This window comes from Ovis aries, chromosome 7, assembly GCF_016772045.2.
Source record: "Ovis aries strain OAR_USU_Benz2616 breed Rambouillet chromosome 7, ARS-UI_Ramb_v3.0, whole genome shotgun sequence".
Lineage (NCBI taxonomy): Eukaryota > Metazoa > Chordata > Mammalia > Artiodactyla > Bovidae > Ovis > Ovis aries.
In genome coordinates, this window is record NC_056060.1 from 47870429 (window position 1) to 47885911 (window position 15483).

At 35.5% G+C, this 15483-nt stretch overlaps 1 protein-coding gene across 3 annotated transcripts in view; it reads left to right on the forward strand.

The window, feature by feature from the left end:
* Positions 1-15038, forward strand: part of RORA (RAR related orphan receptor A) — an 807747-nt gene extending 792709 nt beyond the window's left edge. For 2 of the 3 annotated variants that reach the window (XM_042253059.2, XM_015096691.4), the window contains 5 exons: positions 710-817; positions 2326-2436; positions 3379-3491; positions 5121-5281; positions 14792-15038. In XM_042253059.2, coding sequence (XP_042108993.1) covers positions 710-817; positions 2326-2436; positions 3379-3491; positions 5121-5281; positions 14792-14828 — 530 coding nt within the window. In that variant the 3' untranslated portion in view covers positions 14829-15038. Of the gene's footprint in view, positions 1-709; positions 818-2325; positions 2437-3378; positions 3492-5120; positions 14486-14791 lie in introns of those variants that run through there. The other variant, XM_027971773.3, reaches the window with a different exon arrangement.
* The last annotated feature ends 445 nt before the right edge of the window (positions 15039-15483 follow it).

The following is a 15483-nucleotide window of genomic DNA, read 5'->3' on the forward strand; positions in this document are numbered from 1 at the left end:
GAATTTTTTTAAAATGTTTGAGTTATTTGAAGGAAACATTCTCTCCATTTTGCTTCTTCTCTCTGTGAAAAGATTAATTTGAAAGACACCTGCATTCCCCAGTCCTAACCATCACCTGTGTTTTGTTCCTGTGCCCCAGGTCCTCAGGATGTTTTGATAATTTGTTAGGAAGATGGCTGTTTATGGCATTCAGAGAGATATCCCTGGCTTTCTGCTTGTTTGTTTTAATAACAGGACTCTATGTGTTTCTGGGCTTCCCAGGTGGCTCAATGATAAAGAATCTGCATGTCAGTATAGGAGAACCAGCGACTGCTGGTTCCATTCCTGGATCAGGAAGATCCCCTGGAGTATGAAAATGACAACCTGTTCCAGTATTCTTGCCTGAAACATTCCATGGACAGAGGAGCCTGGAGGGCTGCAGTCCATGGGGTTGCAAAGAGTCAGATACAACTGAGCACACACGCACACGTGTTTCTAGCAACTCCAAGACTGTATTTTTGCAGGACATAATCTCTCTTAAGTACTACAGGCCTTAGCTTAGGCAGAAGTCTTTAATTACCCTAGTGAACTCTGCCCTTCTAAATAAAGAGATAAGATGACTGAGTGCCCATGGGCTAAGCCCAGCCCTGTCGACTCAGAAGGGGGGTCTCTAAGGTCAAAATCAACTCACCAAGACAAAATAACCCATTCCATTTCTGCCTTTGCTCAGGTTCTCTAGAGGTGGTATTTATCAGAATGTGCCGTGCCTTTGACTCTCAGAACAATACCGTGTACTTCGATGGGAAATATGCTAGCCCCGATGTCTTCAAATCCTTAGGTAAGAAAACCTCTGGGTGCTTGGTCTTCAAATCAGGGCTAGGGGAAAAGATGGGAGTTGGGTGATAGCTCTTGAACAAAATGGAAATCGTGGAGTTTTTTGGATATAAGAGTTAAAGGATGTTATACACTAATGCATACCTGTGTTAATAATACTTTCTGATTAATTACCATAGAAAATTTACACAGCTCAAATGCTTTGTGTCCATATGATATGTAAAGGTCTAGAGTTTCATTTTATCTATTTGGTCATCAAAGAAATTTATGTTATATATTCTTCAGTTCCCTTCCAGATTTTAAGAACCAGGTTTGCAGGGGATATGTTTATTCAGTAAACTGGAAGATATGATTTGCTACATAAAATCAAGCAAAGACCTGAAAGTCTGCCCTTCCATACCCCTCAAATAACAATGTTAATGAGATATCAAAGAAAGAAGGTATAGTTAAGTGAAACTGTGGCATATACCTTAGAAAAAAGTTATTTTAGATGTCTATAAATAAAGTGAGATGAAGTTATTAAGATTGGGATAGTATCCAAGATATGTTGTTAAATGATTTCAAAAACAATTAAATGGCATATATATTTGAGAATATATATTTGAGAGGTATATATATACATATATATATATACTTGAGAATAGCCCTTTGACATTTAACTATATGCACATAATATGGAAATTTGAAAGAACAGACACCAAACTTAACCAATTTTGGGGGGTGGATATTTTTTTATGGGACTTTCACATTCTACGTTTTCAGTTCTATGATAATTATAATGGTTTTACTACCATAAAGTGTCATTTGTTTTCATTTTTAAGCGTGTTCTTTTAACACGCTTGTTTGTTTTAAGGAAAGCAAAAAATGAGTGAAATTAGCATTTCAGACTATAGCTGTTAGACTCTGTTGGTTAAGAGTGTGGGCTCTGAAGTTAGGCATCTAGCTTTGACTCTCAGGCTGTTACTTCCTCCCTGTGGAATCTTGGGTACATTCCTTTTCTTCCCAAGTTTGTTTCCTCGCCTTTACAGTGGGGGTAGTAACAATACTACTTTCTTCATAGGGCTGTTGTAGTATCGACAGAATGCCCAGAAAGTCCTCTCGGAGCAGCACCTGACATAGTAATCACCTAATAACAGTTCACTGTCAATGGTACTTCCCTGGCAATCCAGTCCTTAACGCTCTGTGCTTCCTCTGCAGGGGATACTGATTAAATCCGTGGTCAGGGAACTGAGATCCCACATGCCATGTGGTGTGATCAATAAAAGAATACATGTATATATCTTAAATTACAATATTTTAAAAAAACTCCCTCTCATTGTGAATGATGATATTGGTAGTAATGGTGATGGTGGCCAAACTGATTTTTTCTTTTAAGGTTTGAAAGTATTAAACTACAAGAAATATTATTGGTATTCTCTCTGATCTTCAACTTGTAGATCTCTCTCCACTTTTTTCCATCTTTTTTTCTCTAGGATAATAACTAAAATCCTAACCTCTCTTTAATTTTGGCAGGTTGTGAAGACTTTATTAGCTTTGTATTTGAATTTGGAAAGAGTTTATGTTCTATGCACCTGACTGAAGATGAAATTGCATTATTTTCTGCATTTGTCCTGATGTCAGCAGGTAAGATAACCAAATACAATGGTTTTTAAACTGTCCAAGTAAGGAATTTTTACAAGTACACAACTTAGAATGGCTATAGAATATTCAGAGGGATACCAAGAGAGACTGCCATCCTCGTTAAAATCTAATTTTCAGTTTTTCAGGTAACAATCCCTCTGCTACACACATTTATACATGTCCTATTTTAAGAAGACCTCATGCTATTCTGATAAACTCTTAAGAGATGAGAATTGAATAAAACCCCGTCTACAATTAACCTCCTGATAACAAGAAAAATGCTGTGGTAGAATAGGCTTGCCCTCCTTAACACCAATCTCCAAGATAACATGGTGTTTAAAACCTTCTCTTTTTTCTTAAAGTCCATTTGGATGTCGCCCACAAGTTTATCTGAATTTAATCCCTGTTTTTAACCAGTACTGCCTCTTGGTGATAATCACTTTTGAAAATTTGCTATCTTCCTTTTGGAATTCTTAGTCATAAAGATTCTATCCTAAACTAACAACCCTTAATTAATTTGGCATTCTCTTAACAATTTTAGTTCCCTTGTACTCGTAAGACAATTTTCATATTTTTTGTAATGGCTAGGAGAATTGATATGAGTATTTCATTCAGAAACGTAACTTTTAGAAAGTGTTGAGGGGCTGTGGTGGTTTCATTTGCACTTGTTTGAGCATGGTTTTAGATTTAAATGACTATCTTTTTGGAAGGGGAGGTCCCTCCTTTCCTTCAGATGTCAATAAAAATGGAAAGGCTTAGCACTCTGTTCTGTGTCATAGATTAGCTTTCTTCTTCTTTAGGAGCAAATTTTGAATGAGGGGTGAAGGTGGCCTAAGAGTCCCTGACTCTGCATTGTGGTGTAATAATCTGTGTCTAAGAGTCAGGAGGAATTGGGTGTTCTGACACCATGCTGGAAGTCTAAGGAGTCTGGTTTTTCACATTTAGATCGCTCATGGCTGCAGGAAAAGGTAAAAATTGAAAAGCTGCAACAGAAAATTCAGCTAGCTCTTCAACATGTCCTACAGAAGAATCACCGAGAAGATGGAATACTAACAAAGGTGAGAGCTAAGGTTTCCAGCTGACACAGCTGACTTATCCCTTGCCAACGTTCACACCAATCATGTTTGTAAGTCATCCCACCAGACCCCAGAATTCTCAGTAAGTGACAAGCTACTGAAAAGAAAGAAGTATCTCCATTTCAGAAAATTCTCTTGTGCCAAAATTCAGGTTAAGTCTGTCTATTATCATTGGTTATAAAGTGTCCTGGAATAATGGAGCAATGATAGAATTTTTTTTTAAGTATTAATCATTCTGAAACCACCCCCCTGCCCTATTCCATAAGAGATGGGCAGAAGGCAGAGTTAATGTCCCATACTGATATAAACTAGAGAACTTAGAATTTAAATCTTGGAATTTAGAAGAAGGAAGTGATGAAGGACTAAAGCATCCAGAATAACCATCTATTTTAATTTTAGTTCTGTTTCCATTAAAGTCATTAATAATCAACAATAAATGGCTTTTGTATTTTCTTCATCAGTTTCTCATTACTACCCTGTATGCAAAACATAAGATTTCTTTTGTGCTTATTATCTTTCACAGTAAAGATATAATTAGGATGACAATTTAAAATAGGCTAATACCCTTCGGTGCTAGTGCTAGTAGTAGGTATTTAGTCTTCGAAAAATCAGCCCTGTTCTTTCTTGGATTATTTTATTTGTTTTATTGTTCCAGATGATGATTTGAAAGGTTTGGGGTTTTCTTCCTGTTTGCTTTCATTCTTTTCTCCTGATAGCGAGGCAAGGTCAGAAAGAAGTTGGGGGTTAATTGCAGTTTGTTTTTGATTTTGCATCTCTTAAATGAGACACGGAGGCAGGAATGGGAAATGGAAGAAGACCTCTTCTTCATCTTCTTGCCCCAAGGCCAGGATACCATTAGGGTCTTTGATTATAGAGAACACCTAACACATAACACATGGTCAAGACTGATGCTCTGGTGAAACATTTCTTAGGATTGTTCTGAGTTGAATATTCTGTGCAGTACAGAGCTTTAGAGTTTAAAAAGCATCTGTGCAAGTCATGCTGCTGTCCTCAGCAGGTAAATAGTCAATGCTGAGACTCCACCAATCATGTTAACTTTTTTTTTTTCCCCCAAATGAGGGCCTTTTGCTCAGACCCAGAATTGCTTTGTTCTAAGCAGAGCTCTTTCTAGAGAAGAAAGTTGTTGTCGTTGGAGTTAGCTAGTATTCCTTTTGCATAAAATATGTAACAGATGGCTTTGCGTGTAGTAGCAGTGACTTTATCTACCCGTGGCTGCCCCTTTGCCCACTTCTCTGGTCTCTGCCACCACATCTCTTCCTTTTCCCCAGTGGTAAAAGGTAGGGTTCAGGATGATAGAGCAGAAAGCATGTTGGAACAGGAGGAGGAAGTAAGAGACTTGAATTCTTTTGCTTATGAACATCTTTCCGGATTACAGATTATCGAAGACAATATTTGTCTTCAAAGTCATATTTAACATATGCCTGGTATTCTATATCATTTATTTTTACCATCCCTCTATTACTAGATGTTTAAGCTGTATCAAGTGTGTTTCATCATTGTAAATGGTGTTGTGACGCTCATCCAGATTCCCTGATTTTTGATTCTTGCATTTCTTCTCTCCTGACCCCATGTCCTTTCTTCCACTTACAGTTAATATGCAAGGTGTCTACATTAAGAGCCTTATGTGGACGGCATACAGAAAAGCTAATGGCGTTTAAAGCAATATACCCAGACATTGTGCGACTTCATTTTCCTCCATTATACAAGGAGTTGTTCACTTCAGAATTTGAGCCAGCCATGCAGATTGATGGGTAAATGTATCACCTAAGCACTTCTAGAATGTCTGAAGTCCAAACAATGAAAAGCAAACAAACAAATCAATTAACCGAGACACTTTATATGGCCCTGCACAGACCTGGAGCGCCAACACACTGCACATTCTTTGGTGATCGGGGTCAGGCAAAGGAGGGGAAACAATGAAAACAAATAAAAGTTGAACTTGTTTTTCTCATGCATATGATTTCCATTATGCCTACAGATATGGACCCTTTTTCTGTCTCGACTTCTTGATCGTTGACCTCTGTTTACAGCAGAAGGCGGGTACTAAAGTTGGAAGATGTCCTTTTCTTGTAGCTCACTGCCCACAGACTTTCTACAGAGTCACCCATCTGTCGGTAACCACAGAGGGTCCAGCACTAATCGGTGACTGGTGTGCATAGCGGAGGTTGCAGCATTACTTTGCACAACTTGCTGTTTGTCTCATGAAGGAAGTTTTTATTTTTTTCACCGATTATTGCCAGTCAGCAGGACGGCACGAAAAGGGTCCATGGCACTAGCAACAATAGCATTATAATATATTACAGGGTAAATGGGCATGAAGACTATATATAGCTAAAAAGAGATATTGTTTATATATTGTTTTAATTAATATAAAATGTAGTTACTGGAGTAGCTTTTCCTGTTGAATTGATAAGGCACTTTCATTTTGCACCTTTTTTCTTTAAATTAAATGCTAGCGTGTTCACTGTCGTGTCGCATGTGCACCAGAAACACAGGTTTAACTGAGAAGGCTTGGAAGGTACGTCGGGAGGTATTTATGCTGCTGTTTACACAAATATTTTTAAAAGACTGGCTGGTCATATCTAGAAATCATGCTGTTGGATTAATTTTTTTTTTTTTACATGTGAATTTGGAATAAGACACAGAACTCTCCCTAAATTGTACTTTGCTTTTTGGATAGGTTTAAGGATAGATGTGTTTATGCTTCATACAAAGTTGAGTGATTGATTGGGGTGGATGTACGCCCTCATGCACAGTATTTTTCCAAAGCTTTTGAGCATGCCACCTCATGGAGATTGGGGAGTGGGGGGATGCTCGTTTCACACAGTTGAGTAGACTCAGTCTCAACTTGGAATTCTTAGCCTTTAAGAACAGATCAGTAACCAGAATATTTATCAGAATCTAGCTTTTAGTAGAAGAAGGACCCAAAGATTTTTGTCTGGAGCAAACGCACACTCCCCATGTGTGAAGACATGAAGCATTTACTTCGTGAATGTTTATGTTCTTGGTATCATCTAGGAACCCTGAGACTTTCAGAGTGAATGGTTTCTAGACTAACTGCCTCTCCATGGTGTCATTCTAGAACACTCTTCTCCATATTTCACAGTCAATGGACAGGAGGGCAAAGGAAACATACGATGTTGAACCAGTTTCTCTTATTTAAATGTTAACTATTGTTAAGTCTTTAAAGTGAAGTCGATGCAAGCTGCAAACATTTTCTTCTGTATTTATCTTCACTAGAAAACTGTGGACTGTAATTTATTTTATTAAATCTTGAGAAGACAGTTTGGCTTTTGTATTCAGGCGAGAAATATTGAGTTGTTTTTGTTTAATTTTGTGTATGTGTGTGTCTTTTGTTTTTTATATAATCCCCAGTAGGGGGGAAGGGGAAAGAAACAGTCTGATAAGACAAGTGTGCATATTCTAAAATAAGTGACCTTTGGGAATATAGGTGTTTAGATGATTTTAGTCACACTTGGAGTGGGATTCAAACCTCTGGCCTGACATCAAAGACCATGTCTATAGAGAAGAGAGACCATCTTCCCATAGTGTAAAGGTGAGCATTTCCTAGCACCCTTTTACAGGGAAGAAAGGATCTCCTCTACCACCAGGGTTTCTTCCCCCATCCTCCAATCTTCTGCAGGAATTCAACTCCTGCTGGGTCACCCAGAGCCCTCCACTCGTTCTTAACTCCACTGACTTTCTGACTTGTTTCCTGAGGGACTTGGAAAAGGGGAAGGAACTATTCACACAGAAGTGTGTATGAAGCCTAAATAACATCTTTTTTTTTAAGTTTTTTTTTTTTTTTTTTCAAAAATACAGTAAGGGTTTAAGCATAAAAGTAGATGATGAGAATAGTATTTACTTAAATTTCTTACAAGCATATAAAACTTTATGTGACTTTATATAGAGAGGTAACTATCAGCATATAGTATTTATATTTGGGCAAGAAGGGTTAAATCAAATCTTTAATTTAAATAAAGGTTCCTTGAAAAATCAATAGTATTTATACTCTGAATAGAGTACCAACTTTAGTTCAGTTATTTATTTATCCTTTTTTTTCTCCCCCTGTTGTTTCTCCTTTTGGGAAGAAATGGCGTGTTTTATTTTGGTTGGGGTTTGTTTTTGCTTTTTTGTCATTTTGATTCACTAAATTTGGGGATGATTTTATTAAAGTCTATTAACTTCTTTTTAACCAAAGCTTTCTGAATATGACCAGCCTCAGGTGCTAGCGCATTAAAGAGCAACTAAACCTAATTCCAGTGTCCATTTGTGAAATGATGAGAGCTAATTGGACTTCTCTGAGGGTGAGAGAGAATACAATGTTGAACATAAATTTCTTTTCCCAGAAAGGATTTTGCATGTACCTAATGCAAAAAAAAAAAAAAAAAAAAAAGATGCTCTAATCTCAGTAAGTCACTCCATGGTGACATTGTTTTTGGAGTAAACCAAGATACATTGACATGATGCTGCTACTAGGTCTTTGTGAAAGAAAAACAGGGTGTGGACTTTAAGACAAAGTACATCGACAGTGTAGGAACAGAGTAGTAGAGGCGCGCTCGGTGAAATGAGGGAACAACTATTATACGGATTGAAGTTGGGATCTGAAGTTAAACAATTTTTGTTGAAAAAATATGAAGTGCAGAGAAGGATGTGAAAAACTTTGTATTTTTATTTTCTTCCTTATTATAGAAATACCTGTGTAATGACACAAAATACTTGCTGATATAGAACAATTATTCTTAATCGTTCTTGTAATTAAAATTGCCTAAACTTAAATGTCCAATAGTCTTTTAAAGATTGGAATCACATCATTGTTATCCTGACTGCTATAATGCCTCTTATACAATTTTTAAACGTATGGTAAATAAGGCTTTTTGCACAAAGCCTGAACACCTTCGGTTACAGTGGTGTCCAAATGGTTGCATTGTGTTGTGAAGAAACTGGCCTTGGTCACAATGAAATCAAAAGTGCAGATGAAAAGTGCAAATTGTGGTTAAAGCTATGGATTTTTTTTTTAAGTGTTCAGCATCCTAATTTGCTTTAAAGGTGTGGATTTTTTTTAAGTCTTCAGCATCCTAATTCACCCTTTCTAACTTAAAGAAAACATTACTTAAGACACTGCTTCTAAGTTTGGTTGTTCTTTATAGTGTGGATATTCAGATCTCTGTGAGTGTATGGGGATGGGCTGAGGGTCAGGTGAGGAGGGAGTGGGTGGGTGTGTGTGTGTGCGCGTGTGTGGTTTTTGTATGTATGATGTGTATGTGTCGGACCGCTTCTAGGCTACTAAGTGTCAATGGAAAAGAAAATGTATTCAAAATACTTAAATCAAAACTAGAAGATGGAAAAAAAAAAAGATTTATTCTATACAAAGCCTTGTCTGGACCACTTTAGAGAGACTTCTATTTTTTTAACCCTTCTATAAATATTTGATGGCACTTGAAATATTCCTGCAATAAAATGTGATTTGTGTAAAGAAAAAAAAGATTTTGTAATGTGAAACAAAGAAAGAAAGTAATGTAATTTTCTAAAAAAAGAAATACAAACAAACAAACTTTGTATTATTTTCTTGATGGAATTTGTCTATCTGTCTTTGGAGAACTTTTTATTTCATTGAATGTGCCATAGTAGAAATACGTGTTTTTAGTTTTAGACTTACGGAATAGCTGTTTGTGTTCCGACATTCCAAAATGCAAAACAACCTAGTAGAATCTTTAATGAAAAGGTTTAAGTAGGATGTAAGCTTCTCTCATTGTTGCTTTTTTGCACATGTTCTTCATTCCTCTCTAGTGCAATATGTACATAGAGCACTTCCAGGTGTACTTTGATCCCTCAGGGAAAATTACATATTTGTACAGTTTTTTTGGTTTTGTTTCTTTCTTTTTTTTTTTTTTTTGCCTTTTGTTTTTGGCTAAGGAATGTCGATTGAATCACTTGTTATTGTTGAGAGGCAGCCAGATAATAATCCTAAAGCCACTGTTTCAAACATTGATTGTTTAAATCATCTGTCCTTCCAATGGTATTATTTGAAGATAATAATAATAAAAAATTATTTTCTGACAGTTCTTTGTGCTGATTGGTGGAAAAAAAGGGGTAAATAAGCACCTTACGATTGACTTACTGTGAATGACAATCCATCTTGATATCAATAATAGAAGCCCTATCATTTTGGAGTTCGGGTTATAAGAAACAAACAATGTGCTCAGGGATCTTCTAAAACTCTTAAAACAGGGTGGCCAGTACTACTGGGACAAAATTGTGTTTTGTATTGTTAATAATTATGATAATACTATCCCTCCAAGGCACAAGTGAACTGTGTAGAACTGCGTGTGTGTAAACTTCACTATTGTTCACTTTGTTTTGTTCAAAATGTATATATTCTTTGGTCTTATGTGCTTAAAAACATTGAATAACTTCCAGAGCAGTATAAAGTGATGCCAGTATGTTCAAAAGATAAACTAATAGGTCATAATCAACCAAGAGCATCATTCAAAGTACAGTCCTACAAACTCCACTCACTGTTTCTCTAATAATTAAAATATTCTTGATATATTTAATTTATATCATTGTATATTAAAAGGTATTTCAAATTCTATATAGTATGTATAAAAATTTTTAGAAGTAGTCGTAAGATAAGAGCCCTGCCTATCAGTGCAGTGAGAGAGGTAAAAGATGAAATTTTTTTTTCCAAATACCAGCAAGTAACTCCTATTTTCACTGTGTTCTCCTCTAGAAACAAACAAACAGAAAATTCCTTTTGAGGGGATTTTAACTGTCTTTTACTTCCACATTTGTAATCCGTTGAGTTAATATAAGAGCAAATGGCTATAAAGAGAAACAAAACCCACCAATGTAACAGCAACATGAGCCAGTTTTTAGGGTAACACTTTATGTTTCTGAAACATTTTGAAAGTAGTTATTTGAATATGTTACTTTCCATAACCTCAGTGAACCTCAGTGTAATTGTTCGCTTTGATTCTTCCACACCTAGAGTACATTTTCAGAAGAAGCATTACCTATTTTCTTACCCCATGGAAAAGCAAAATTTAGGATAATTTTCCATGTTGTTTAGATAAAAAAGATGCCATCACCTTGTTTTGATGATAAAGACTATGAAAACTGGCATAAATCTCTCTCTCCATATACATATATATATATGTGTTTATACACACACATACATGTACACACAGAAGTTATTAACATACATATTATACCATTTAGTTCCCAGTTCTTACCTAAAGATATGACACAGCAGATGCCCGTAAAAACAACTTTATCCTATAGATCAGGGTATATGCCCATAAATGCAGTTGCAACAGTAAATCATCTGTTATTAACAGTCTGTGATACACGTCTTCATTGTATTCCCAAAACACTAGTATTATTAAAGAGGTTCCACCAGATTTGATGAAAGAGACTTTCCTATTATTGTTTATTCTTAAGATAAGGCTGGCAAGCACTATCTTTACAAAGTAGTTGGTTTCACTTCTGGGTCTGTTTGCTTGTTTGTTTGTGTAAGTGAGCTCATTTTTGTCAGGCTCTCAGTACAGTTTTTAAAATAATCCAGAAGCCTGGCTTCATACTAAGGAGATATTGTAGATGCAGGGGATCTCCATGTTTAACCAGACCCTCAGAACTTAGAGCAATAAATACGTTCAGTCATTTATTTATTTATAAATGAATACTATCCCTATATTCAGTCCAAATAGAAACAATGTCTTTTCAGCAATGCAACATAACGTGGAGTCTTGTGTTAAGGTGAATATGAGAATTTTAAGGAGATGCCTAGAAAATCCATATTTGCTGTTGACATTTAGTGTTTGCCACAACAAACATCACACCTCTTTTTCTCTTTCCCTTCTAAGAACTGATGAAAGATAGCTTCCTGTTAGCTTTGACATCCTGTGTGTGCCATTATGTTGTTCTCCAAGAGCAATTAAGTTCTTTGCAGTGTTCGTGTGTGATTCCTTTCTCCTCATTATTACTTTAACATGGATGAATAGTATTCCTACGAACTTGGTTATCATTGAACCGATTGCATATGTAAATGCAGACAATTCTTGAGCAATATAGTGAATATGATTTCACACACACACAAATCTATATGTACTGTACACATCTTCCTGAATCTAAAACTCTCTTCTTAGCCACAATGGTTTGAAATCTCATATAAAACAGTGGTAAATTTTTAAACATTAGGACATTAGCTGGCTGCTTCTTTAAATGTACCTGTATTGTCTGCCTGCTCCTTTTGTGGAGATGTGTTTTTGTATTGGATGTTTGGGCCAATGGGAGGCTTCAAGCAACAACATATTTTCCCAGTTTCAATATATTTAACATACGACAAACCCCAGACAAGGCTTTTAATATGTATAAAGAACTGCAGTGTTAGGTGGTTTATTTGCAAACCGTTTTCAATGTTGTCCATTTTTATGGCACCTTTAACAATATTCTTGTTTCCAAAGTACAAAAAAAAAAAATAGGTTAAATAATCTAGCCATAACTGAATGTCAAGCAATAAAACAAATGACTTTTGTGCATAGACTTAAAAAAATACAAATTTTAGACATCTGCATGTAAATGCAATCTCTTGTTTACTGCTTTCTTCAACTTGAGCAATTGATTCCTTATTTACTATTAACTTAAGAACTTGTAATGGCCTGTAAACATTTTCTCTCTTACTCTTCTTTCAAATTACCTTCGTCCCTGCTTTTGAGTCATAATATTTAATGTTGTTCTGCACATCTCTATACAGTTAACTTTTTGGCTTTCATTCTGTATAGATAAGAAAATGTTATATTATAAACAGCCTACTCAGTGCAAATATTTATCTGTTTATCAAATCCACAATATGCTGTATAATACTGGTTTTACTATATAATCTATTTTAGACATAGCTGTTTAGAACTAGAGTGTGCTATTTTTGTGTTTTTCTGATGTGTGGTGCTAGATAAGTTACTTTTGTGAACAACAACAAAAAAAAACCTTTTATTCCTAGACAATACCACCTTTGGGTCTTGTTAATTTCACTGAGTATAACTATATATTTGTATATATATACATATATATATATATCTACCTGTGCCCAACTGGCAGCTGTATCAGAGTGCTGGATTTGGGACATGCTTTTCTCTTTAAATACATAATATCATGATATAAATTATTCTAGAGTGTATTTAATTAGGATAAAATTACTTCCTTAGTATGGATATTTGACATCTATAGGGTGAATTTGTTTATAAATATGGATATATGAAAATGTATTAGCATTTACTTTATGTTTGCTACTTGGCTTTATACCATATCTCCTAAGCTGAAAAATAATTTGCCAGGCCTTCAAGATCCTAAAGAAACACTCTAGTTTAATGGAGTATTATTTTTTTTCTTACTAAGGCACCTTATTATTGGCACCTGACAGAGTTGTGTACTTAGCTCCTAATAGATAATACACATTTATATAAAATATCCTTGTTGGCTTGATGGCAGAATAAACCTTTCCCCTCCTACCTGAGCCATGAGAAGTATAGAGACATCCGCTATCATGGCAGAACATGGGCCATAAAGCAGCTTTGACAAGGGATGTTCTGTGTTAACTTGACCTCAACCAGTTCCATGAACTGAGTGAAGGACCTTCATTTAAAAGTCATTTAATAATGAGCTTAGTTAATTCTTTCACCTGTTCTCCCAAGACCTATCGGCTTTCTTAAAAAAAAAAAATCCACGTATATCAAATATCTAACTAAGGATGTAGTTAACCTTATTAAATATTGATTAGAATTGTTCTGTAATATTACCGAATTTGTAAGATCTTTAGCAAAGATTTTTGAGCAATTTATAAATATAGAGCAAATGTTTCTGTTTACTGCACTTTTTGTAATTGAAGGTGATAAATTCTCAAGCCATGGTTATTGGCTTCCATGCACTGAATATTTACCCACAATTCTAGACATTTTCCATTTTTATGGAAGAGTTGCTGTTACCTTAATTATAAATGCAATCATGTGGTTAATGAGAGCTAATGCTAATAGTTAACCTTTTAAAGTGAATTGGCTACAGTTTAGGGAGAAATCTCTTTGAATACAAATCATTTCATTCCTTATTGCTTCGCTTAGAAAGGGATTGAAACTTTTTTTTTGTTTAGCCCCATTTCGTATCCTAAGGTTCCTAAGGATAGAGATAGTATCTCTTTGTGTCTGCACAGTGGCCAGCACATGTCAGCATTTGATAATTGTTCAATGACAACAGGTATGCCCCAATTCCAACTTTTTCCCTGAGTTGTTTTGGTAAATTTATAAAGTATGCCAAGCCTTATGGTTAATACTTTCTTCTACAACCAAGTTTTAAAGCCACATTTTCAAAGACCACATGAAATGCTGATTCTAATTGTGTGTAGGTCTTGAGGATTAAGCACACAAATTTCACAAAACTCTGTGAGTAACAAACTCAGCCTTCTGTAAATATACATGCAAGTTCAGAAACAGTAATACTGTACCTATAAATATGCGCTGTCTGTTTTGTGTACAGTATGTAAAAACTCCTTTTCTGCCACACTAAAAATGCAAGCCATTTATGGGAATCCTAAAAAATAGTATTGTACTAAAACTTTGCTAATGATCTTTATTAGAGGATCATCCAACTTTTCACTGACATTGGGTTTTCTTTTCAATTCACTCTTACAGTAGTATGCTTATTTCCAGCTGTTTGTTATTTTATTGAGTCCTCAATTTAAAAAAAATATTTTGATTCATTTTGTAAATACAAGCTGTAAAAAAGAGAGATTTAATGTTGTCTTTTAAATACTCCGATTTTCATTCTAATATGAATGTTGTTATATTGTACTTAGAAACTGTACCTTTAATATTACATTACCTTTATTAAAAGTGCATTGAACACATCAATTTTAGATGTGCTTTATGTACGGTTATCCTATAATAAAATTTCAGCTTCTAATGGAATACTTGCCTCATTTTTCTTTCTTTTCTTTGGTTCTTGAGTTGCATGTACAGTTTTCTAGCTTGTTTCCATAGAATGGAGTAGGACAATCTTGCTACTCAAAGTGGGTCCATAGACCTGTGGCACTGGCATCACTCATAACCTTGACCTTGTCAGAAATGCAAAAACCTAGGCACCATCCCAGACCTACTAAAACAGGATGTGCATTTTCACAAAATCCCCAGGTGATTGGTTTGCATATTAACGTTTGAGAAGCACTGGTCTATAAGGCAGTACTTTAAAAAATATAATTTGTCTCTATTTTGCAGGGAACAAAACATATACAAGGATCGAGCTACCCTTTGATCAGAAAAGGCAAAGAAGGAAATTTCAACTTGTGAGGAAACATCTATTGATTGATAGTAGCTGCCAGAATTGCAGAAATGAGGATTCTCAAAGGAGTGCCATGACTGATCGGTGATATCTACTCTGAATGTAGGAGGGGAGAAAACCTGAACTCACACCACACTTTGTCATCTTTGCTTTAGAAATCATTAAAGGAGAATGTCAAAATGATGCCAAAGGCTTTAAAGTTGCCAAAGACTTTAAAAATTTGACTTTACTGGGCTATCATTGTATCATCCCAGCCTGGCCCCTTCTCTTGAGTAGATCAGATAGGAGTAAACCAATAGAGTTAACTTCAGCTAAATATCACATAATTTTAACAATGCAAAGCCTCATCACAAATTATTTTCAAAGTAATGTCAAGGACATTGGTATTATAAAATATTTGGAAGTCAGACTGAAGTCAGACTAAAGGAAACTGAGTTGGGCTTTTCCTCCACCCACATTCCTAAGCGTCTCTTGCACTTAGTAAAATAAATATTTGAAATGATCTCCAAAGTCATTAAAATATAACAAGCATCATGAATGACACTGGTGGATCCCCAGTTTGTCTGGAGGCAAACCTAAACATCCAAGAGTGGCAGAAGCCTTTTGCCAGATTAACAGCCACTTTATC